Source organism: Monodon monoceros, unplaced genomic scaffold (assembly GCF_005190385.1).
Source record: "Monodon monoceros isolate NGI ecotype Baffin Bay Population unplaced genomic scaffold, NGI_Narwhal_1 Super_Scaffold_19, whole genome shotgun sequence".
NCBI lineage: Eukaryota > Metazoa > Chordata > Mammalia > Artiodactyla > Monodontidae > Monodon > Monodon monoceros.
Window position 1 is genome coordinate 29,126,740 of NW_021703775.1, and position 25,638 is coordinate 29,152,377.

The following is a 25,638-nucleotide window of genomic DNA, read 5'->3' on the forward strand; positions in this document are numbered from 1 at the left end:
GCAAGGGTCTCTGTGGATTTTTTATCTAGTCATTTCTTTTTTGCGTGTTTTCCAGAAGTCAGGATGAGCGTGCCACCTCCTTTTATAGCTGCATTGCTTCTCTGATGCCTGTGCATGTGGTATAAGTCTTGGGCATTTATTAGGACCTGGACTCTAAAGAGCCCAAAGCAGTTTGCGAATCTTCTCATTTGGCCTTTGAAGTATGGAAAGGAAGATAGTCATCTGTTCTGCCAAGTCAGAGATGGTGGGAAAAGAGGTCTGGGCCTGGGGGCTGCAAAGAAGTGAGGTCAGGGCAGCCTGAGGGTTTTCCAGGCAGGAGAGAGCGAGTGAGAATATTTAAGAGGCCTGGGCCAGGTGGACACATTTGGGTGGAGCAAAGGACTTGAATAGCGAGCGTGGGAGAGGCTCCCAGGACACAGGTGAGTGTGTTTGCTTCAACCGTATCTTCCTGCTTTCTCATAAAGAGTTCAGGAAAAACTGACAAAATAAGTTAAGGGTGTAAAACATTTCGGGCGTCATCTCATCAGGTGACCAAACGACTCAGGATCATCTTGGCGTGATCTTGGTTCAGCAGACTTACTCCAGGCTCGGGAGAAGGGTGATGCTTCCCCATCCTGCGTGGTCTTCTCTGTATTCTAGTGAGACTCGTTAACTAGGATTGAAAGAGAAGAGGCATCTTAACTCAGCACCCGACTGAATGATGGTGCAGCCCGACTTCTGTAATGGAGTTCGGTGTCATGGTTTCTCAGGGTTGGAAGAATTATTCCTCACGAGACGAGTACATTGCAGATGTGAGAGAGGGGCCTCTGAGTCCCTCCCCTATCTCTGCAGCCTCTAGAGCAGTCTCTGCCACGTAGTGGAAGCTCAGTAAACACTGTTGAATGAGTGAATGCCAGGTTTCCGTGTTCTCCAACTCCACTGAAATCAGAAAAAGAACCGACACTGAGAGGTGTAGCTGGGGGAGAAGTGAGGGGGGAATTCCAGGGGGCCGGTGGGTTTTCCCACCCCCCACCCGTACACTGTCAGTACTCACCCCCCTCCAACTCTGTTTTCGAGCTGATGATATCTTAGAGAAATCCAGTTCAACGCACACGTATCCAAACCCTAAGCAGGTGCCAGGCTTTGCACCAGGTGTGAGGGTAGAGATGAGTAGGACACGGCTGCCGACCTCGCTGGCGGGGAGGGGTGAGACGTGAAAACTTCTTAACTACAAGGTGGGATCTAATGAGGACGGCACTGAGGAAGAAATGATTGTTTCTGACATTTGAGCGAGGCTTTCGGAGGCAAATTTGTTTACAGGTAGAGGAAGGGGCTGGCTGACTCAGAGAGCAGCATAGAAATGGACACCCTCAGTCATAGCAGCGACCACATGTTGCATGGTTGTGATGGGCCACTCCATGTATTACACGTTTCTCCTGAGTCCCCTCACTCAGTCTTTACAGTAACCCTGTGTGGGAGACCACTGTCGTTATCTCTTTTTCATAGCGGAGGAATCCGAGACTCAGGCAACTAAGCAAAGGTCACACAGCTGCAAGGACTCGAGTCAGGACCCTAGTGGCGTGAGCCCCAAGGCACCAAGCTGAGTGAAGACAGGTCGTGTGCAGGGAAGGGGGACAGTGCCAGGAGGCTGGTGCCTAACAGGAGCGGGTGGGAGGAGCCAGATGGAAATGGGGTTGGGGACCAGGTTATGCCCCTGAAATCTCTGCTTGGGACTTCGTGACTGGGGGAGGGGGCTCTGTGAGCGGGGTTTAGAGGGAAGGAGTCTGATGGCCCAGAAGTGCTCTGGAAGCTCACTTCTGGCAGCAGGAGCAAAGGTGAAAAAGCTGTTGTCAGGAAAACCAGTCAGGCAACTATTGTGATAGCCCAGGAGAGATGACGAGGCTGAACTGGGGCAGTGGGGATGCAGGGGGATGGATAAGGTGGAGGCAGGACGTGTAGGAGACCTTGGCTTGGATAGGAAGTGTTATCCTTATTTATGGATGAGGACACAGAGGCTCAGCGAGGTTAGATAACTTAGCCAAGGTCCCACAGTTGAGTGGCAGAGCCAGGATTTGAACAAAGGCCTGACGGCAAGGCTCCTTTCTGCTCTGCCATAATAGACCCTGAGTCAGGAATAGAAAATGGCACAGGCTTGCAATGCAGTCACCCATCCGCCTGACTCTTTCACCTCGCCATCCTGCAGGTTCATTCTGAATACTTGAGGTTTTCCCATCCACAATACCCACGAGCATTCAGGTAACACTGGCTTATTTTCCACAATGTCATAGTTATGAGGTATTGCCTTAGACGCATCAAGTTGGGCTTTGCTGCTTATGGCCACCCAGGGGTCATTAGGAAGGGTCCCAAGCTCACTGACCCAAGAGCATTCCTCATGGGCTATAAGCTCGGAATATATCATCAAGCCAGTGTCAAGACTGCACTGAAGGGCTTCCCTGGTGGCACAGTGGTTAAGAATCCACCTGAATGCAGGAGACACGGGTTCGAGCCCTGGTCCGGGAGGATCCCACATACCGCGGAGCAACTAAGCCCGTGCACCACAACTACTGAGCCTGCGCTCTACAGCCCGCGAGCCACAACTACTGAAGCCTGCATACCTGGAGCCCGTGTTCTGCAACAAGAGAAGCCACCGCAATGAGAAGCCTGCACACCGCATCGAGGAGTAGCCCCTGCTCTCTGCAACTAGAGAAAGCCCGTGCACAACAACAAAGACCCAACGCAGCCAAAAATAAATTAAAAGAAAAGAAAAGAAAAGAAAAGACTGCATTGAAAATGTAGAAATGAAAAGTGCCCTTTTAGGTTGCGGTTTTTGGATCTCTCCCATCTTCTGATATTTGATGGAAGTGCCATGCTAAATTAAAAGACAAAATTCCTGTAAATCGAGCACACTCACTGAGATAAGCACACGCATCCTGCACCTTGCCTGATCCTTCTTCAAGGCGAGGGATCCACCTACAAAGCGTTGGAATGAGGCCAAGTATGTCCCCACCCCCCTTCCCCAGATAGATGTTTGAAGAAGATGCACAGCCCCGTATTGTCCCAGAAGTTAAGGACTGGGCTGATCTTCTGGCCCAGCTCTGTCATTTAAACGTAAGGAGCCCAAGATTGAGAGGTGAAGGGACTTGCTAAAGGTGACACCATTCACGAATGACCCTAGTCCCTGGACCCCTTGGTAGCCTGCATATCCCAGTACATCTGGCTTAGATCCAGGAGAAGAGGAGGAGGTGGACTTTTCTAGCATGTCTGTGTTCTTTGGCTGCACTTCATAGGGTAAGGGAAAGCAAAGGGGGGCCAGCTGGGCCCTGTAACATGAGTCTGCAGTGTCTGTCACTCACAAGCTGGGTGACCTTGGGCAGGTGACTTCATCTCGTGTACCTCCACTTTCTCACCTCTGAAATGGGAGCACAAATAGTACCTACTTCCTAGGACTGGCTTTGAGTATTGAATGAGAGGACGCAGGGCATGTCATAAGTGCTCAAATGTTGCTGCTATTATCGTTGATAACGCTGTCAGCCACAATAATAATTATGGCTGGACGGTGTGAGGAGGGAGCTCAGAAGACCAATCAAGCGCTGGTGGTCTTCCCTCTACCACCCGCCACTGACATACAAGTGTCTTCTCAGTTCATGTATCCAATGTGGGGCTGTTTGGGCACAGGGTCAGAACCTCACTTGGGTGGGTTTGTAACTGAGAGCTGCCCTCTCCCTGCAGAGTTGGTTTCTTTGCTCTGTGTGTCTGGACTCGCCACCTGAAACACAGCACTAACCATTTCAAATAATTTCTCGATAAGATTCTCCTTGGGTAGCAGAATCCAATCTGTGTTTTGAAAGCAGAGTTCCAGATGCTGGGACGGTGAAAGAAAGAGCCCTCTGTCCCATGAGCCCATTGGCCTAAGGTGATTCATTCCCGTGTCACATATTTCTAAACCCTCCTTCCCTTCCCCTGAGCTGTCCTAATCCCGTCTGGCCAGTTCCTCCACAAATTCCTCTGCTGCTTCGCCTGCCATCCTCTGAAGCCAGTGTAACTGGTGTCTCTGTAAGTAGGAGCACTTGTGAACTGTCAGCTCTTCCTTGGAGAGAAATGCTGCACTGGGACGATGGGGATGCCTCGTGGCTGCTTTCGACCATGGCATTTATGGATATTCTCGAAGGCAGGGCAGGCCCGGGTCTCCTGGTCCTACCAGCTTCCCTCCTTGTCCCTGCCTGCAGTGTGTTCCCTTTTTCTTTCTTCCAAATCAGTTCTGACCCTGAAGCCAGCATCTTCACCTGGCTATCAAACCTCTTGCATTTATTTTTATTTATTTATTTATTTATTTGCAGTATGCGGGCCTCTCACTGTTGTGGCCTCTCCCGTTGCGGAGCACAGGCTCCAGAGGCGCAGGCTCAGCGGCCATGGCTCACGGGCCCAGCCGCTCCGCCACATGTGGGACCTTCCCGGACTGGGGCACGAACCCGTGTCCCCTGCATCGGCAGGCGGACTCTCAACCACTGCGCCACCAGGGAAGCCCTAAACCTCTTGCATTTAAAAATACTGATAAAGTCACACAATATTGCAGTTTTTGCTATGCAGTTAAAAATCCTGCCATGTTTGCAGATGAAATTCAGATGTTGGAGTATAATTCATAAGAAAAGATGCCTTAGAACCTGGTACCAGAAGATACCAGCAGGCCCTGGGTTCCCCGTGACCCATTTCCATATACTTTTGTGCCCTATATGGCTGTCCATGAGTGTCACCTGAAGACCTCATGCTGAGATGCAGGATTCTCACCTTCTAGGCACCACCCTCACTTCTTGAGCTCCTGTTCTGTCCCTTATGACCCCGTGACCCCAAGCATGGCAGGAGAGGAAGGGGGGATCCTGGCTACCCTCCGAACACCCCCACACTCCGTTCTGCCTCTCTCACCTGATTCCTGCCCCTCTCGTCTGCATTAGCGCTTTCTCCATAGGCCTTTGCTCACCATCTCTAAATCCGAGGCATCCTTTTTTTTCTTTTTAACATCTTTATTGGAGTATAATTGCTTTACAATGGTGTGTTGGTTTCTGCTTTATAACAAAGTGAATCAGCTATGCATACACATATATCCTCATATCTCTTCCCTCTTGCGTCTCCCTCCCTCCCACTCTCCCTATCCCACCCCTCTAGGTAGTCACAGAGCACTGAGCTGATCTCCCTGTGCTCTGTGGCTGCTTCCCACTAGCTATCTGTTTTACATTTGGTAGTGTATATATGTCCATGCCATTCTCTCACTTCATCCCAGCTTACCCTTCCCACTCCCCATGTCCTCAAGTCCGTTCTCTAGTAGGTCTGCGTCTTTATTCCCATTCTGCCCCTAGGTTCTTCATGACCATTTTTTTTTTTTAAGATTCCATATATATGTGTTAGCATATGGCATTTGTTTTTCTCTTTCTGACTTACTTCACTCTGTAAGACAGACTCTAGGTCCATCCACCTCATACAAATAACTCAATTTCGTTTCTTTTTATGGCTGAGTAATATTCCATTGTATATATGTGCCACATCTTCTTTATCCATTCATCTGTCGATGGACACTTAGGTTGCTTCCGTGTCTTGGCTACTGTAAATAGAGCTGCAGTGAACATTGGGGTACATGTCTCTTTTTGAATTATGGTTTTCTCAGGGTTTGCCCAGTAGTGGGATTGCTGGGTCATATGGTAGTTCTATTTTTAGTTTTTTAAGGAACTTCCATACTGTTCTCCATAGTGGCTGTATCCGTTTACATTCCCACCAACAGTGCAAGAGGGTTCCCTTTTCTCCACACCCTCTCCAGCATTTATTGTTTGTAGACATTTTCATGACGGCCATTCTGACTGGTGTGAGGTGATGCCTCATTGTAATTTTGATTTGCATTTCTCTAATAATTAGGATTACAGACGTAAATGTAAGGCCAGACACTATAAAACTCTTAGAGGAAAACATAGGCAGAACACTGTATGACATAAATCACAGCAAGATCCTTTTTGACCCACCTCCTAGAGAAATGAAAATAAAAACAAAAATAAACAAATGGGACCTAATGAAACTTCAAAGCTTTTGCACAGCAAAGGAGACCATAAACAAGACGAAAAGACAACCCTCAGAATGGGAGAAAATATTTGCATATGAAGCAACTGACAAAGGATTAATCTCCAAAATTTACGAGCAGCTCATGCAGCTCAATATCAAAAAAACAAACAACCCAATCCAAAAATGGGCAGAAGACCTAAATAGACATTTCTCCAAAGAAGACATACACATTGCCAACAAACACATGAAAGGATGCTCAACATCAGTAATCGTTAGAGAAATGCAAATCAAAACTACAATGAGATACCACCGCACACCAGTTAGAATGGCCATCACCAGAACATCTGACTTATACAGTGGAGTAGGTAGGAGCAAACACTGGCTGTAGCAGAGGCCAGAGCAGGGAGGGCATGGTCAGCTCTGCTGGGGTGACTGGGGGCCTGAGGATGCTTCTTCCAGGCCGGGGCACTAGAACTGAATGTCCACAGAGGAGGCGAGGCAGTCAGTAGGCCAACAGGTGATGGGTGGAGGGTGTCCCGTGCTGAAGGCGCAGCCGGGTCCCAGTCCCGTGCCTGAGTGAAGGCGTGCATGGAGGGGGCACCCTGCTCTATGGCCTGGGGGTGAGGGGTGCCCAGCATCCATCAGCAGCAGTTCCCATTGGCCCAGAGGTGAGTGGGCTTCACATGGCCCGGTCCTGTGAGCTTACCAGATAAGTAGGCTAGCCTTTCTCTTGACATTCTTCCTGTTGGAAATGTCTGTCTGCATTCCAAACAGCTGAATGATAAGCACTGCAGCCCTTGTCCTTCCTGGAGGGCAGCCTGGGTTCCCACTCTACCTCAGGGAGCGGGGTCCGCCTTTCATAAGGTCTTTATTCCGTTGCATAAAGGTGGTTTTCCCCTCACCACCACCCCCTTTTCTTTTTAAAGTTCACAATGCAGGGATTCCCCTCTTTGGAGCTATTTAAACAGAAACAGGGTGCTGGCAGGAGCAGCCCGGAAGGGATTCCTGGCCCAGAGGGAGGCTGGCTGGGTGGCCCTGCGGCAGGCGAGGTCCGGCTTTGAACCTCAGGCGAGAGACACCTGTGGCTGCCAGGCCTCCGTCTGGAGTGTGTGTCGTCTCCCCGGAGCTGCTGACTGTGGCGCTGTCCCCGGGCCTATACTGTCCCCATCCAGGTGCTCCAGGGAAGGATTTCCTGTCCTTCTGATGAGCCTCGGAGCCTGCCAAGTCCACATGTTTCTGGAAGGCCTGTGCACAGCCTGGGGGTGGGGGCTGGCAGTCTGGGCAGCTGGGCTTACGAATACTGGGCTACAGGGAGTCTGGACAGTCACACCCTTGCCCCTTCTCGGCAGACCTTACTCGTAGTGGGGGAATTGGAGGCAGTGGGAGTATCCCAAGAGGTAACTGATGTAGCTTCTGGAAAAGACGGATCAACCTGGAGGCTAAGCCTGCTGAACCTGTTGTCTGGACTCATTTGGGGGTTGTAGCTGGTAAACACACACCTTCCAGTGTGTCATGACAGGCTATGGTCAGAAGGACTGGTGTTTGGGGTGGTAATTAAACCCTGTCTTGGGCACAGGAGTTGGACAGACTTGATTTTGAATTTGGCTGCAGGAGCTTGGGCAAACTTCTCAACCTCTCCAAGCTTCAGTTTCCTCATCTGTAAAACCGGGTGTTTCCATGGGCTGGACCAGACGGCAGGGAGGCCAGGAGGTGCCCTGTGTCATGGGTTATCGTGAGGATTAAATAAGATAATGCATGTGAAAGCCGAGTGGTGGGCCTGAGAGTGGTACCTGTCCAATAAGGGGTATCCACCCACGTGAGAACTGAAAGAGGCCTGACCCTGTCGTTTTGGTCTGGGACCGTCTTAGGGAGCCCACCATGTAGTGAAGGGAAAGCAGAGGCCTCACCTCCCATCACAGGGCCTCAACTGAAGTTGTGCCTGAATGGAGATTGCAGAGAGAGCCCAGGGCACTAAAACGTTTTTCCATGGGAATGTGAGGGTATAGAAAGGAACTATTCTTCTCCTATTGCTCAAATTATGAATAAAAACCCAGTGTCTTTCATCTGTGGAACATGGTGGTTTTGTAAACTCTAACTAGTTCCCAAGACATCTTTGCAAGTTGGCAGCTGAGAGCTCCCAGTCAGGAGCAGAGGGGGCAAGGGGACTCACCCCGAGTCTGCGGGAGCTCCCCTCCACACACCCTGCAGGCTGGTGAGCATCTCTGTCCTGGCTAGAGTTGGACAGTATTCGCTTTCTTGTTCTGGTTTTGCTTAAGCAGAGGTCACCGTGGAGCCCAGGAACTATGCTGACTGACAGGATATAGGGCCGGGGAGGGAGACGGGAAGGTAATTCATTCGTTCAGGGACAGTTTGTGACAGGCCATTGGCACTTTCTGTCGAGAGGTATGCAAAGCATCCCCAAGTCGTTCCTTTTGGTACCACAGGTCACGGGCCACCTTTGGCCCAGAGTGGTTTGTGGTGATGTCAGCAAAATCAGATTGTGACAGGCCCCCAGCTGACAGTGAGAAACCTCTGAGACTTTTTCTGGCTTTGGTAGGAAAGCCTCGTTTTAACGCTTGGTGTGTGGATTACAAACTGGGCCTTTTAGATATGTCCAGGGGAACCCTAAGACCATGCTTCCAAGGTTAGTGTCTATTGAGCAGCAAGAAAGAATTGCACGGGGCAGATGTGTGATTTTACTAACTTTCTCTCCTTGTCCCCCACTGTCAACTGGTCTCCCCCAACCCAACTCCAGCACAAATGTCTGGTTCAACACTCTGTAGGAGTATTTGGGAAATCCATGCCAAGCCTTCAGTAAAAGCGGTCTGAAGTTTTTGAGATGTTTCTCATGTCAGAGGTCTAAAGGAAAGTCGTGAGCAGATTGCCATATCTGTTCCAAGCGTGTTTCTCCCTTGAGAGTCAAGGGCTGGTGCGTCTACACTCTGAGGGACAGGAGAAAGGAGCCCTCACAGCCTGCACGGCGGGGGGCGAGCTGGTCCTGAGCATTGGGGTAGGGGTCACAGCGCAGAAGTGTTTGCCTGTTTTCTCTGCCGCCTCTGGGCTAACCTGCAGGCGGCCCAGCCTGTTAGCATGGCCACCACGGCATCTTTTTGCAGTTTGGTTTTAGGAAGTCATTCTAACTTCGTTCATGCTGATTGCACAACTCAGAGAGGTTCCTTTTTCATCAGAATTTTGCTGCTCTGTTTCCTGAAACCTCTGGTACTGTAACATGCTGGCATATAAGGTCATCTGCTGGCAGGGGCAGTTTCATAGGTGGTCACAGGATCTCCTGCTCAGGTGGGCCCTGGGCTTGGGGGGCTAACGCCACTGCCGCTGTGCAGCTGCAGTCTTGAAATTCTTAACAGTTTTCTCTTTGCATTTGTATCTTGTAAATGAAGTTCAATGGGGCCGTGGGGTGTGCACCGGGGAGGACTTGGGCCTTTTGCCTCCAGTGGTCCCACCTACCGTCACCTCCCTGCCTCCCCTGGGTGGGTTCTCACCCCTGCCACCTGGGGCCTGGACCCAAGAAAAGGCTGGGGTGAGGTGTGCACACCCCACAGCATCCCGGGCAGGGCATGCTGGTAGCTGCCCCATCCTGGGCTGGCATCCCCACTGCGTTTCTGTGGATGACTGACTCCCCTCCCCCCATCCAGGTTGCCAGGGTGGATATTGCAACACCTTCGCGGGTCACCTGCCCACCTTGGGTTGGGGCGACTGGTTTCTGGAAAGAAGAAACCCCTGACTAGGCTCCCCTGCCCCCAGCTGGGTTGCACACATCCATCCCGCCGCTGGGGAGGGGAAACGCAGCAGACCGGGGTCACGTGCGCACCTGTGCACTGTCGCAGGGGCCCAGGGTGCCTCTGAGGAGCCGTGCTCACCCTACAAGTCTCCAAGACCAGAAAGAGCAAATAAAAAACATCACGACATGCTCAACAGTGTGTGAGTACTTAAAGCCACCGAACTGTACACTTAAAGACGGTTAAGATAGTAACTTCTGTGTATGTTTGACCACAATAAAAATATTTATAAGGTGTTTTTAAAAAGACAGAAACAAGAAACATCATGACAAGTGTTGACAGAGAGACCAGGAAAGGAAGGGAAAAGCTTGATAGTTTAGTAACTTAAAGTGCCCATTAGATAGGCACTTTTTTCCCTGCATTTTGGACAGAGGGTCCCACGTCTTCACTTTGCACTGAGCTCCCCGAAGTATGTCACCAAGCCTGCCGTTGGCCACCTTGTGAAACTACCAACTCTCCCTTGTGAGGGCCCACTCTCGAAGCCTGAGTACATGGGCTGCTGGCCAGACTCTCACCTGTCCTCTCTTCTTCCCCTCACAGGTCTTTTGTTGGCTGTGTGCCAGGCCCTGGAGAACAGTACGTCCGCTCTGAGTGGTGAGTCCCATCCCCTTGGTGTGGGATGGTGTGCGGAGCATTGCACGGCGGCAGACCCTGGCTGCCTTGTGGAGCCTGAGCTCTAAGCTTCCTCCCGGGGCTCCTGGCCGCTGAGCTCCTGCACAGCTGTCCCCTGCACCCTCTCTGTCCTCTGTGCCAGGGGCCCAGGGAGTGCTCCTGGGAGGTCTTAACTGCTGGCCTCAGGGCTTGCCCTCTCCCTTCTCTGATCAGACAATCACTGTGGGCAGGGGTGCCGGAAAGCAGAGCCTGCACGACCCACAAGCTGGGAACCATCACGTTATAAACCATCTAAAGAAGAACCCAGATTCCTAAACCCTTTTGTCTCCTTCTGCCTGGTGATTTTATTTAGTTTTTTTTCCAGTTTATCTTTTGACATTTGTAGTCATATTTCCCTGGTTTCGTTTGCAAGATCCTCGATCAACAGATTGGAAAGTTGGGAAACGTGGGAGGCAAACCGTCCACGGGCAGAGGATCACAGAAAGCATCGGCCTTTAGCATTTGTCCATGTGCGCTAATATTTTTACACAGTTAGTCACGATGAGGAAACTGTTTGGATTCCTGCTTTTTAAATTCAAGGTTTGGAGTTGTGCGTTTTTCCATGTTGCTAGAGAGTCTTGAAATTTATCCTTTTAAAATGTCATGATGTTCCATGAAAACGGACCTATGTGGTTTAATTAGGCATTTCCCATGGGATATTTTTGTTGCCTCCAGTTTAAATTATAATGCTACATCTTGATGCCTAGAAAGTGTTTCCTTCTTTTGGATTCTTTCCTTAGGACATATCTCCAGGAGCAAGGATAAATATATTTATGAACCTTTTGACAGATTGCCAAATAGCTTTCCAAGTGAATTGAGCTGATCTCTATGCCAGCAATGCATGATTCTGCCAGTTTCACTGTTCCCTCGTTGACATGGAGTATGCTCCCATCTGTTGTTGCAGTGGCCCCTGCTGTGTTTCCCTAGTTATCTCAGGGAGGTGCCTGGGCAGGAGGTGGTCCTATGCATTCATAAATTCTCTAACCAACCACACAGTGTCCCTGGTACTTGGCTCTTCTCTTCTTCCAGACCTTTCCATCCAAACACAGCGGAGGTGATGCTGCCACTGCCACTGAGTACCGGTCTCCTCTTGGAGCTGTTATTCCTTTTTTTTTTTTTTTTTTTTTTTTTGCGGTACGCGGGCCTCTCACTGCTGTGGCCTCTCCCGTTGCGGAGCACAGGCTCCGGACGCGCAGGCTCAGCGGCCATGGCACACGGGCCCAGCCGCTCCGCGGCATGTGGGATCTTCCCGGACCGGGGCATGAGCCCGCGTCCCCTGCATCGGCAGGTGGACTCTCAACCACTGCTCCACCAGGGAAGCCCTGGAGCTGTTATTCTTGATGCACTTGAACCATTAAGGTGCCAAGCCATTTGGTGGCCCATGTTGCCACAGATGCCTTTCTTCCTCTGTGTTATTCTTTTCTGGGACTCGGGGTAGAAGGATCTGTCCCTCCCAAAGCAGTGCTTTTAGAGTGCAGGGTCTGCCAGAGTTTCCATGAAGTAGTTCTTTCACTTTTTAATTACTTCCCCCGTCACAAAGGGCTCAGATATGGTATATAGGGAGGGGGAGATAGCTTTGTGACTCCCCCATGCTGTTTTCAGAACTGCCCCACCCCCTCCTTCTGGGATGCATGTACCCCCCAGGTGCATCTCCAGCCTCTCCTGGTGCTCACTGTAGGACCTGGCGGGCCAAGAGCCGGGGTCTCCTCTAAGTCACTTGCAGGTGACAGTTTGTGGTGATGACAAATGTTGATGCTATCTCCATGGGGACGGGTACTCCTTGTTATTTTATCCCCTCCTCCCATTGCATCCATTTGTACAAGAAAGGCCTAGGGGATGTCGTACCTCAGCCAATCCCCTCAGGGGCCTGGCGTGGCTCCTGCTGAGGCCCTTTGTGGTTTCACAGGCTCTTCTGGGTAGAAATGGGAAAACCTGTGACATTTATCCAGAGAATGACTGTCCTTGCTGCAGTAGTGACCAACCTCTCTTCCGTCTTTCCTTTCTGGACTTGCTTCTGTGAGATAGTCTCAGGTCCTTGTTGATATCAGAGACATACTCTCCCTCATGATGATGTATGTTCAGAAAACAGTAGTTGTGTCCTGCCCTTTTGCACATGACCCTGTAACTGGCTGAGTGCCCCTCTGTAGCCCAGTGTGGTGGGTGAGAGCAGAGGCGGTGCCGCACCTTCTAGTGTCCAGGGGGCCTTGAGATCTTGGAGTTGGTTGGTGATATGTGGAGAAGGGAGGTGGGCTGCCAATCTGGCCTCTGCATTGCTCTCTGTTTGATGGGTTACTTAGCTATGGGACTTATGCCCCAGAGAGGTTAATGGAATAGTTCCTTCCATGTTTGCTTACTCTCTACCCTACTCCATTGGCCCGAGACATGAGTCCAGAGAGGGCTGGGCTAGTTAGTAGACAAGTCCAAATGCTGATGGCCATGTCATAGCCACCCCTCCAAGGCCTAGGGCTTTGTGACTAAATCAGGCTTGTCTGCTCAACTTTCTCTTCCTTTAGGGTGACCTTCCTATCTCCTAGAAGACTCCCCAGGCCCTGGTAGGCCTTGACCATCCCATGCCACCCCGACGCTGTCCTCTCCAGACATGGCTGAAGTCCTGCTATGGATGCACCCAAACTGGGGCCAACCCCTGCCACCCACACTCACTACCCCAGCACTGGGGTATGTGTGTATTTAATTCTTGACTAATTCAGGAAGTAAAACTATTTGTTACTGTTTATAATAGAAATCTTCATACATAGAAAAGAAGAAATAATAGTGAAATCAATCCCCATATACCCATCACCCCGCTTCAACAATTAGGATCACTCTGCAATTTTTTCTTTCATCTATTCTCTCACCTTTTTGAGTTTTATCTTTGTTGGGATAGTTTAAAACAAAGTCCATTTCACTTGTGAACACTGCTTATATCTAACAGGGAGGAACTTTAAAAACAAAACCATAGTTCAGTTACACCAACAAAAGCAACAAGAATTCTTTTTTTGTTAGATCCTTAAATATGGAGGATGGATGATGCTGAATTCAAATTTGTGGCACTTCATTTAATTTGCATTCCCTTTGTCACAAGATTAGACGTTTTAGATGTTTTGTTGTTGTTCTAGATTTTTTTTTTTTTTTTTCCTCACGTGGCATGCAGGATCTTAGTTCCGCAATCAGGGATCGAACCCGTGCCCCACTGCAGTGGAACTGAGGAATCTTAACCACTGGACCGCCAGGGAAGTCCCTAATTTTCATTCCCTTTGATGTTTTCATATTTTTCTTTCTACTTATATTTCCTTTCAGGTCAACACTGCTTTTGTAAAATGTGCTCATTTATATACTGGGTGACTGACTTCCACATCTGAGTCCCTCCTACAACCCTCATGCTCTGGTTGTTGGTGGGCTCATTTACTAAATCCTCAAACTATCCATTTAGGTGTGAAGATGGGTTGTTTTAGGACAGAAGCTATGAGAGCTTCACCCATGGCATAAATATGCAGGTCTGTTTCACTCTAAGAGTTGATTGGAATGAGAAACAGTAATGGACATAAGAAGGTTTTGGTACATCCCTGATTGACGGTGCTGGAGCAAAGGACTGCAGGCATACTCAGAACTAAGCTCTAACGTTTTGATGGAGCAGCGTAGAGAGAAAATTGCAAACTCCGTGTGCCAATCAGGAGTAGAATATGAGCTTGAAGGAACAGGGGCTGATCCCATGTGGCTTTCTTGTGCTTTTCCCCCAGAAAAGTTCCATGTTCTCATGTCTTCATGGTTGCTCCTGACTTTCTTGTTGAGGTTTCATTGGTTACTTCCAATCTTCCTTTTTATAAAGCCCCATGTGTGGAGGGTAGATGATGCCAGAGGCATGGGAAACTGGCATTATTGTCATCAGTAAATGCTTCTCAGATTCGGTGTCCTTGTCCGCACTACACAGGTGAACCCATAATGAGAGCCTCATAGCGACAGAAGGCAACCACAGCTGACTGCTTAGTGTATGATTTAGAAAATAATTGCTACAAGAGTGAAGTCAGTAGTCTGGGAGTCAGGACAGAAAATTTGTCTCCGGTTGGTTGTCAATTTGTAAAGCATGCAGAGAAACATTAGCTGGAGGCAAGGTGAGGGTGGCAGGCAGCACCTACAGCTTAGAGCTTCGCATCCTTCACAAAGAGTTACAGCCTATCTTCAAAGGCACCTTTTAATGCCCCTGACTAAGGGACAGAATGCATCCTGGTTAAGTTGTTGGGTGGCTGCTTGCTTAACCCTCGGAAATGTTGCGTAGTTCCCAGGCTGCCCATGAGGTTCTCATGTTTTCGTGAGACTTGCTGTAATGACCGAGGGGTGTGGTGAGGGCCTTGCTCGGGCACCTGGGAGCCAGGCTCCCTGTGCTGTCTTCCTTGCACCATCTGGGTACTCGGGTGGCTCTTTAAACCTCTGAATTCGGCTCCTTCCTCTAGCCTGTGTCTAATGACCCCCACCGGGAACCGGGCAGTGTTTGGAAGCGAGACTTCAGAGGCGATGATAAAAGACCATGGAAAATCCACAGTGCTGTTATTCATGGGGAAGGTCACTCTTATCGGCTTGCTTGGGGAGATGGTGGTCAGATTTTGGTGGGGACTTTGGGTTTAACTATGTTGAGAAGGGCGAGTTTGGGCTGGGAGCGCAGAGGGAGGGCAAATCTGATTACAGGGAGCAGTCTTTGAAGGCGTTACTTGTTTGGAAAACAGGTAGAACATGGGTCAGCCAGCAAGCAAGGGATCTGTTTATTGCTCATCTCACCTAACAAAAGCTTTTCAGAACTGCAAACCACTTCCCCGTTCCATTGTCTGGAGTTTTCCCACGTGGAGCTGAAGTCATTCTAAAATTAGAAAGCTCACGTGTTCTACCCAGGTACGTGGTTCACTGTTCCAAATGTGTGTCTGGAGCACAAGAGACTTGGTATGGCTTTGTTAGGGGCTAAAGGCACAGACAGCCATAGTTGCTGGGACTAGCTCACTTCAGAGGACACTTAGTGGACCGTGGAGCCTCAGGAGAGAGAGAGGGACTCTTTCTCCTTTCCTCATTTTACCTTTTACTTTCTGCAGAGGAAACTGTGCTGGATCAGAGGGAAGTTTGCTTGGGGTAGTAGACAGGCCACAGGATGTGGAATCCAGGATTGTAATTCTGACTCACTAGCTGTGTGACATCTGTAATGCTCTTAAATCTCCCTGAACCCCAGCTGCCCCTCGATAAAATTAAGGAGTTGGATTAAGGCAGTCTTTTCAAACTGTGAGTCACAAAATCACTTTAGTGGGTCACAACCAACATTTTTTAAAAGGAGATCGAATAGTTTAGACTAGAGAATTTCAGAGTGCATTACATGAAGGAAAGTCAGATAATGTTTCATGATACTGTTGTTTTGGTTATCCGTGGATTTATATATTGGCATTCTGCATTCGTTTACTTGTGTAAGCTGCACCCTTACTGCATCCTCTGTAATTTCCATATTTGATTTCTTCAGCGTAAGAACTTAGACGCTTGCAAAGTAAGTGCTGTAAATCTTTGTAGATTTACGTATACTTTTCCCCCCATACACCTAGTCCGTTTTAGTTGTCTTGTTCACCCCTAATTTGACAGCAGTTCTTTTTTTTTTTTAACATCTTTATTGGAGTAAAATTGCTTTACAATTGTGTGTGAGTTTCTGCTTTATAACAAGGTGAATCAGCTATACATACACGTATATCCCCATATCTCCTCCCTCTTGCATCTCCCTCCCACCCTCCCTCTCCCCCCCCTCTAGGTGGTCACAAAGCACCGAGCTGATCTCCCTGTGCTCTGCGGCTGCTTCCCACTAGCTATCTGTTTTACATTTGGTAGTGTGTATATGACAGCAGTTCTTTTTATTTACTCACCTTTATCAAGTCTTTCCAGAACACTCCACTTACAGTAGAAACAACAGCTCTTTCCTTATGCATAGATATGTCATTAGTTTATGTAATATGTAATTAAATTATGTAAATACAATAATGAGCACAAGTGACATAAATAGGTTTGGGAACAAACACACATGTCCTCTTGGTAAATACATAGCTTCACTGGTGAAAACAGAAACGGGCTGGTAAGCTAGGGTAGCCAACTAATTGAGCTTTTGCACTCTGAGGACATTGGTCTAGTTGTTTTAACAAAGGAGTGGAGAGGATGGATTGGGAAATCAAGGCCCTGGTTTAAGCTGAGCTCAGATAAGAGAGCATCTCCCAGCTTCGAAAAAAGCAAAGCAAGTGACACAACTCCTGGATTTCTAAAAATCAAGGCCTATAGAAGCCTACTGTTCTCCCACTTTTTAGTTTTCAACTTTTATTTAGCACACACTTATTAGGTACTACCTTACACCAGGCGTTGTGCTAGGCCCTGGAGATACACGTGAGAAGTAACTATGAGCCCGGGCATCAGAGGGCGTAGGGTCGGGCAGACGATGACGATGATTCGTGCATCTCAAAGTAAATCATAAACATACACCATGTGATCTACCATATGGAGTTCTTTGAAGAAAACACCTGCTTCCACTATATGCAGACTTCCCTTTTTTTTTTTTTTTTTTTTTTTTTTTTTACGCGGTACACGGGCCTCTCACTGCTGTGGCCTCTCCCGTTGCGGAGCACAGGCTCCGGACACGCAGGCCCAGCGGCCATGGCTCACGGGGCCCAGCCGCTCCGCGGCACGTGGGATCCTCCCGGACCAGGGCACGAACCCGCGTCCTCTGCATCGGCAGGCGGACTCTCAACCACTGCGCCACCAGGGAAGCCCCCCATTTTTAATCCAAGTGCCAAACTGTATACTTTTTATTTTCTTTGATAAATTGCTTCGTGCTCAGTTTGGCCTGTGGTGCCGAGCTGGTTTTCCATCTGATTGATCACCCGTCTGGGCTGTGGTTGGCATCTGTGGAGCTGGCAAAATCCACAGAATTGCTGAGTAGTGAGGCCCCACAGATTGTGGCCATTTACTCTGTACCTACCATGAAGATCATTCTAATACCAGTTCATTCCATCTCTGCGCCACTTAGCTCAGCGTCTCAAGAGAGAGAATTGGATCGGTTTGTCCCCTTTGGTCAAGTGGTAACCCAACAGCTGTGGCAGGACTGGGAAGGGGAAGCTGCAGGTAACAAGGTGCCAAAGATCAACAAAGATTTATTGAGCACTTATTATGTGCCAGGCCCTGATCAAAATAAAGTCTATGTTTTTAAGAACCTTATGCTCTGCTGGGAAAGACAGACATACTATTAAATTTTTATCTATCAAATCGGCACGTTTTTGAGAATGGCAACACTGAGTGCTGGTGTGTGTGAGGTGAGACAGCTACGTATGTTGCTTATGGATGTGCATATTGACTTTCTAGGAAAGAGCTTAGTGTTAATGGGGAACTTGATTCCTTAGTATTAGTAAGAACCTTAAAATTGTCCATGCCCTGTGACTCAACAGTTACACTTTTAGCCATCTATTTTACAAAAATAACCAGAGATGTTAGGTTATTCTCCATTATAGTAAAATATAGCCAATTTAAATGTCAGCAAGAGGGAAATAGTTATGGGACAGGTGGATAGATTTTAAATGAAAGCCCTTTAAAATCATGCTGAAGAATATTTAACAATGCACATGTAAATAAACAGAAAAAGTAGTATATAAAATTGAATATAATATATCAAAATTGTACAGAGAGATGCAAAAATAAAGGGCAAACATCATATGGTATTAACATTAATTATCTTTGGCTAATGGGAATATAGGTGATTTTAATTTCCTTTGTACTTTCCTGTTTTTCTACCCTGTCTACAGCAAGCATGTTTTAATACTATAGTCAGAAATAAAAGGAGCTACATTTTTTAAAATAAATTTACTTATTTATTTGGTTGTGTTGGGTCTTTGTTGCTGCACGCGGGCTTTCTCTAGTTGTGGCAGCGGGGGCTACTCTTCGTTGTGGTGCGTGGGCTTCTCATTGCAGTGGCTTCTCTTGTTGTGGAGCACGGGCTCTAGGTGCGCGGGCTTCAGTAGTTGTGGCTCGTGGCCTCTAGAGTGCAGGCTCAGTAGTTGTGGCTCACTGGCTTAGTGGCCCCATGGCACGTGGGATCTTCCTGGACCAGGGATCGAACCTGTGTCCCCTGTATTGGCAGGCGGATTCTTAACCACTGCGCCACCAGGGAAGTCCCGAAAGGAGCTACATTTTTAAAAAGAAAGAAAAGGCTGTGGCTGACATCCTGCCCTGCAGGTCTGTTGGCCAGCACAGGTTGAATGCAGGCTGCCTCGGTCTTGCTGCCAGGGCTGCAGCTGTCACTGACGCTCGGGCAGTGCTGCTGTTTCTGGAGCACAGGGACCTGCCATACTGGCCTGCATGAGGGCTGCCCCAGTCCCTGCAGCTTGGCACCCACCCCCAGGGACCTCGCTGTCTGGAGACGTTGACCCCAACAGGATAATTGCCAGTTCACCTCCAAGTTCTGGGGATGCTCATCCAGACTCTTCTTGGGTGACCCTTTGGCTCCTAAATCCTGATCCACTTTTTTTTTTTTTAATTTTTGGCTTCATTGGGTCTTTGCAGCTGCGCACGGGCTTCTCATCACAGTGGCTTCTCTTGTTGCGGAGCATGGGCTCTAGGCGCGCGAGCCCTAGAGCACGCAGGCTCAGTAGTTGTGGCTCACGGGCTCTAGAGCGCAGGCTCAGTAGCTGTGGCACACGGGCTTAGCTGCTCCGTGGCATGTGGGTTCTTCCCGGACCAGGGCTGCCGATCTCCTGCATTGGCAGGCAGATTCTTAACCACTGCGCCACCAGGGAAACCCCGATCCAGTTTTATCTCTGGTTTTCAACCGAGAGGCTGGGCTTTTCCAGGCCCCCAGCCCTAGAGTCAGTCTCTAGAATGTGAAAACTCTGGAACTGGACAGAGTTCAGATTCTCCCTCTGCCACTTACTAGCTGTGAGACCTTAAGCAAATCACCTAACCTCTCTGTACCTCAGCTTCCTTATCTACGAAATAGGAATAATAGGACCTGCTCTTAGGGTTGTTGCGAGGGTTAAAAGATTACACGTAAAACACTTGGAGCTGTGTGCACACACACGTAGGTACTCTGCTGCTACCCCTCTTACTATATTATTGGTGATGCGCATGTCATGACGCCAGACCTGTATCTTTATGGGTGCTTTTATCACCTGCAGTTCAGTTCTAAGGCAGTGGTTCTCGTGTTTCAATGTGCAGAATAGTCATCCTGCTGACTGTGTTAAAATGCAGATTTCTGGGCCCCCGTCATCATGTGGCCCAAATCAGCACTTCTGGTCCTCAACCACATTTTGCTAAGGCCTGATGGGAAGAAGTTGAGTGGTACACACCTTGTAGGCTGAGGGGCTTTCTCCATAAGACAACAGCCCCTCCCCGTCCCTGGAGTTCTTGCTTCTTCGCTGGACAGAGCCGGTTTCTGGGAGTCTGTGAAATGTTTGTGTTCCAGGACTGACTTTCTAGCATTCACCTGGAAGCTTGGTAAAGACAACCCAAAACCTCAGAACTTGGGCCATCACCTCAAAACATCCTCTTTCTTGTTACCCTTGCTATGATGAAATGATGAACACGGAAGCTTTTGGGTAAGGCATCAGCTTTGTTTTCTGAGAGCCTGACCCAAACCTCCTGCTTCTGAGTTTGGGGAACAGCCTGGGTGTCTGGTTATTTACTAATGAAGGGACCTTTAGCTGTTTTGATGGAGCCAGGTTCAGATGTCCTCCTAGCAGCCTCAGTAACTTTGACTTACAGTTTCATTCTGAATCTCTCTTCTTTGTTTCCTGTCTAGAAAGTTATTGTGCAACTTTCTTATCAGAATGTGTAACAGAAGGTGATTTCATATGTTTGACCATTTAATCACTAGGCTGCACTGACTAAAATGTTCCTTAAATACCAAAACATGCTAGCACTAAACAAGGGGGAAAATGGGTAAGATGAAATAGAATGGAGGGCTCAGTTTTACTCGTGCCATGGAGCTAGGTTCAGAAGAAGGCTGCTTTTCTTCTCAGTTGTCGTTTAGCAGCCCGCCTAGGAAGCTCTCTTTCTGGCCCTTTTTGTCCTGACTATTGGGGGCTTGGGATATAATAAACATCTCTCCCTGCCTTACACAGTAGGTCTAGGAAGGCATTTTTTGAATCTTGAAAGTGAAAAATGTTAGCTCTTACTGGGAAATCTGGCACTAATGAATCTTCCTGGTGCTCTGGGGCATGACAAATGGAAATATAATCATGAATCATGTAACCATCCACAGGAGCCTCTATAAAAGTCTGGGTCTAGCAAGCTTTCCACCTGATATCCTGTTAAATAACCACAGCCCAGCACAGCGAAAGGTTCTAGAAACCTAGATGCACATCTAACCAGATGATAACCACATCATAGTTGTCGTTGTAGGCAATTTCCTAAGGATTTAACCCTAGGTCGGTGCTTCCCAACCTTTTTCAGAATAAAAACCTAGTTTGAACATCAAAAGTATGTGACACTTCATAGATAGTAGTGCCTTTTTTTTTTTTTTTTTTTTTTTTGCGGTACGCGGGCCTCTCACTGTTGTGGCCTCTCCCGTTGCGAAGCACAGGCTCCGGACGCGCAGGCTCAATGGCCATGGCTCACGGGCCCAGCCGCTCTGCAGCATGTGGGATCTTCCCGGACCAGGGCACAAACCCGCGTCCCCTGCATCGGCAGGCAGACTCTCAACCACTGCGCCACCAGGGAAGCCCAGTTGTGCCTTTAATATTAAATTAATTAATATATGAAAGTTGCAGTGAGAACTCAGGAACACTTTGAAGTAAATTTGTATTTTATCGGTCACAACAGAGTTCACGTAGTAATGTGACCTAGAACTCTCACTGTATGCTGGATACTTTTCTATATATCCGCATTTAATTCCTAGAACTCTAGGAAGAAGGTACTATTATTAGCCCCATTTTACAGTTGGCAAAACTGAGGCACAGAGAAGTTAAGTAACTTGCCCACAATCACATAGAAAGAGGCAGAACTGGGCTTTGAACCCAGGTAACAGCATTGTTGTAAGCACTTCATCACTAGGCTTGAAAAATACACACACAGAGATACACGTGTATCTCATTCAATCCACAGATACTACTTGAGGGAAGATTTACCAACACCTAGCATTAAATAACTCTCTAATTCTCTTTTTTTCTACCTTCCACAAGACAAATTAGGACCAGCTTTCTTGGGTTTTTAATCCTCTTTTCCACTAAAAATTAGACCTACATCTTAAAGCAGAGCATGGGCATGTATATGTATATATATACATGGGCATGTATGGGCATATACATGCCCACGGGCATGTATATGTATATATATATGTATATATATGCATGTGCACATGTGAGTGCTCATGTGTGAGCATATATGTATACATATATAAGCTTCTGTTTAATTCTATATTCTTCTTAACACAAAACTGTGGAATCTTCCTTTATACACTTATTCTTCCATTCAGCGAAGACTGACTTCATCCTAGGATATGCTGAGTCCCAGGGGAACAACTAAGACATCGTTCCTGCCCTTGAGAATCTCAGCATCTCAGGGCAGAACTGTCTGGCTAACAGATAATCACACCCGCGGGTGGCACATGTGCTGTTGGGTGGCTGCACAAGGTGCCGAGGGAGAGAGGGAACCTAAAGTTGTTCTTTGGGAGGCATCAGGGAAGGCGTCTCACAGGAAGTGACTTTTGAACTGAGTTTTGGAGGCTGAAATGGAGTTAGGCAGGCAGACTTTTGGGGAGAGGACGTGCTTGCAGGTGTGTAGAGGTGAGGCTGGAAGAAAGCGGTAGCCAGCTGAGGAAGACCGTGCGTGGACTTTGTTATGAGGTGTATAGATTATTATCATTGTAAATGTTTGCATAGATCTAGTCACCGAAAGGTGCTTCCTAAGGGAACCTTTTCCTAGATTTACCTAAGGTGGTTGTAACTCGGCTTTTGAAACACAAGGGGTTAAATCTAGAGAACTCCAAGGTCACAAAGTCCATGTGGGTAATAACACAGCCCTCCCACTCTTTAGCTTTGTCATGTGTGGTGGCCCCATTTGCTAGCTGCCTTGGGTGTATATCCAGTGGAAGTAGTTAGAAATTCTCAGTTATTCTTGGAGCTTCAGTTTCACTTGATTTCAGCTTCTCATTAGCAGGTGAGGGAATTATGCCTTTTCACCTACTTAAGTGTGGCTTGATGAAAAGGTGCCTAAAAATAAAAATCATAAGGCTGATAGCACAGTAGTTACAGTAGAATCTAGAGTCAGCCTGGATTCAGGTCTTAACTGTGCCCTTTGGGGACTGTGATCCCGGGCAAGTTAACTTTTCTGTGCCTCAGTTTCCCCATCTGTAAAGTAGAGGTAACAACAGAGCGTCCTTCATAGGGTCGTTGTGAGGTTTAAAGAGATGACCTGTAAAGTGCTCAAACAGGGCAAGGTGCAGAGTAAGGTCTGTGTATTGGTCACATAAATCTTTTCAAAGATAGTGAAAGCAGTGATATACATGTGAGAGATGGTATTTGAAATACGGAGATGGCCTGAAGCAGTTGGTAGCCAGGACACGAGTTGAGTTTAAAGTTGTAAAGGACTGAGCCGGGGTAAGCCATATAACTCCACGCTCAGGGGCTTGCCCTTGAAACTTAAAGGAAAGGTCAGAGGAAGCCCCACTCAGCCTGTTGGGAAGTGGTGTTATAGAACCTGCCACTTAGAAGATCCCAAAATTAAGCTCTCCTTTTAGAACTGTGGTACCCAACGTAGAGGAAACACAGCCTGGCCCTTCGGTGACAGTGATGGGAGACGTGGGATGTTGTGCTCTATTCTGAGTAGTGAGATTTAGGAGGGACGTAGAGAAGCTGGAGAAACTGAACCACCACGAGAAGTCAAGGCACCGGAGGGCAGACGAGCAAGGCGAAGGTCTCAGCTCCCTGTACGGGGTACCTGGCACAGGCCGCAGAGGCACGGAGGTGGACACGGCACAGTCACATGCTTGAGGGATTCACATTCCTGTTACATGGAAGGCCTTTGACACCGTTGTTTAAAATAAAGTGCAGATGGGTTGCTCTCCCTCCTGTGAAGGCTTCAGGGAGAGGCTGGTGATCCTGTGTGGGGACTATTTATAGCTATTAGAAGAGAAGGGTTCAGTCCTAATTCCCCTTTTGATTCTAATGATTTCAGAATCTAAGTGGGAGCACAGGTTAGAAATGTATAAAGATGGAGAAATAATTAGCTAGTGAAGCTGAGAACATACCTAATTGAGGATTGTGAGCTATTGGGATTAAATGGCTTTTAGCTTGAGAAAGAGGATATTATACTGAAGGGATCTTTGGCCGAATTTGACTTGACTTTCTTTCTTTTTTAAACATTTAAAAAAAAAAGTATTCATATGACTGTGAGGGCTTACTACAGACAGCTGTGCTGGGCATCAGAGATGGGCAAGGGACAGTCCCCATGCTCAGGGCCCTTTAACTGGGAAAAGTGAGGAGTAAAACTTCGAACCTTACTTGAGTTAAATGCCCACCAAACTCTGTAATAACCTAAATGGGAAAAGAATTTGAAAAAAATAGATACATGTATATGTATAGCTAAATCACTTTGCTGTACACTGGAACTAACACAACATTGTTAATCAACTCTACTCCAATATAAAATTTTTTAAAAATTTGTAAATGACTGCCCACCAGAATTATAAATAAATCCTTGTCAGGAAGGGCCAGGTGCAGGCCGTCCTCTGCCCGAGGGCCTGAAGAAGGCTCCTTAGAGAAGTGAATTCTGTGAATAATCTGTGTTCTGCTCCAAGGACAGCCTTCTCAGCTTGGAATCAGTTTCAGCAACAGCAGGAGGCTTGAAAATGTGTGTTTGGAGGATCCTGAGTGGTTCAGAGTCCAGGATCTCTCATCTATGAACCACGGAAAAGGATACGGCCTCCAGAGCATTTTCAACAAATGAAATGTAATATTTGTTGAGGATTCTGAAACAAGGGGAAGACTAGGCCCCCCGTTCCCCGTGTACACCTTGGTGTGCCTTGTGCCACTCATGCCCTCAGTTGGCTCCTCTAGAAGGACAAGGGGCATCTGCGATTAGGGCACAGCGGGGGAGGCACAGACAGCCCGTTTTCACTGTGCTTGAGGGAAGGAGGTCCACTGAGCAGGCCTTGCTTCCTACTGGTCACATTTCAAGTGAAAATGATCAACCTTGGTAAAGAGTGTTGGTATTACAGAGCTATGCAAATAGTCATTCTTGTAAAAACTCGTGTTGGCTAATTAAGTCAAAGTAATTCTTCAGAGGTATGTTTTTGCCCATTAATGCTGCAGGCTGACTTTTTTTTTTTTTTAACTTGGCTTAAATAGTATAACTTTATGAGTAAACAGAATCCCCTGAACCAGGATGTTGTTTGGGGAGAGGCTTTGACAATGTCAGTATTTTAAAATATCAGTATATTTGTATTGATCTCCAAAGGCTTATATAATTAAAAATCTGGCACATGGAGCATGCTCAGTTCATGGTTTGCCTTTAAGAGGATGAGCGCTCAATGCTCAGTGTATCCTCCTTGAAGAGAGGATGTCTTTAGAAGCCTCTGGCAGCTGTCTAGAACTGCGCTGTCCGATACAGCAGCTGCCAGTGGCTACGGAGCCAAGTTGAGATACGTTAAAATATACAATAAACACCAGGTTTTGAAGACTTCTTATTCTTTTTATGTACTATCTTATTAACATCTGTTAATACTTGTCATCTGTTGAAATGACACTATATTGACCATATTGGGTTAAATAAAATATTCAAATCAATTTCACTTTTTTTCCCAAAAGGTGACTTTCAGAAAATGCCAAATCACCCAAGCGGATGAGGTTAATTGCTACTAGACAACACAGCCCCACGGCCTTGCAGCACATTTGTTCCCATTCACATCACTTCGCTCCATCCTGGGTCTTCCCCTAAAAGCCAGCCCCTTGGTTCATCTCTCATCAGCCTTATCCCAGTATCTTGCTCCAACCCATGTGTCTAGTGCTTTCTCGTGTACCTGTACCTGTAACAGTGTTCTGCTTAGGGAATGTGGACTTGTCCTTTAAGATCTAAGTCATACATCTATTCCTTTAGAAAGCTTCTCTGACCAGCTTTGGGCAAGATTAATTCGTCCCTCCTCTGTCGCATCCTCTTGTTTTGAAATATTGGAAATATTTGG

The 25,638-nt window shown here is 47.6% G+C and overlaps 1 protein-coding gene across 3 annotated transcripts in view; it reads left to right on the forward strand.

Moving 5' to 3' along the window:
* TGFA (transforming growth factor alpha) overlaps positions 1-25,638 on the forward strand; it is a 107,505-nt gene that overhangs the window by 25,607 nt on the left and 56,260 nt on the right. For all 3 annotated transcript variants that reach the window (XM_029232628.1, XM_029232627.1, XM_029232626.1), the window contains exon 2: positions 10,359-10,412. In XM_029232628.1, the coding sequence (XP_029088461.1) occupies positions 10,359-10,412 (54 nt within the window). The remainder of the gene's footprint in view (positions 1-10,358; positions 10,413-25,638) is intronic.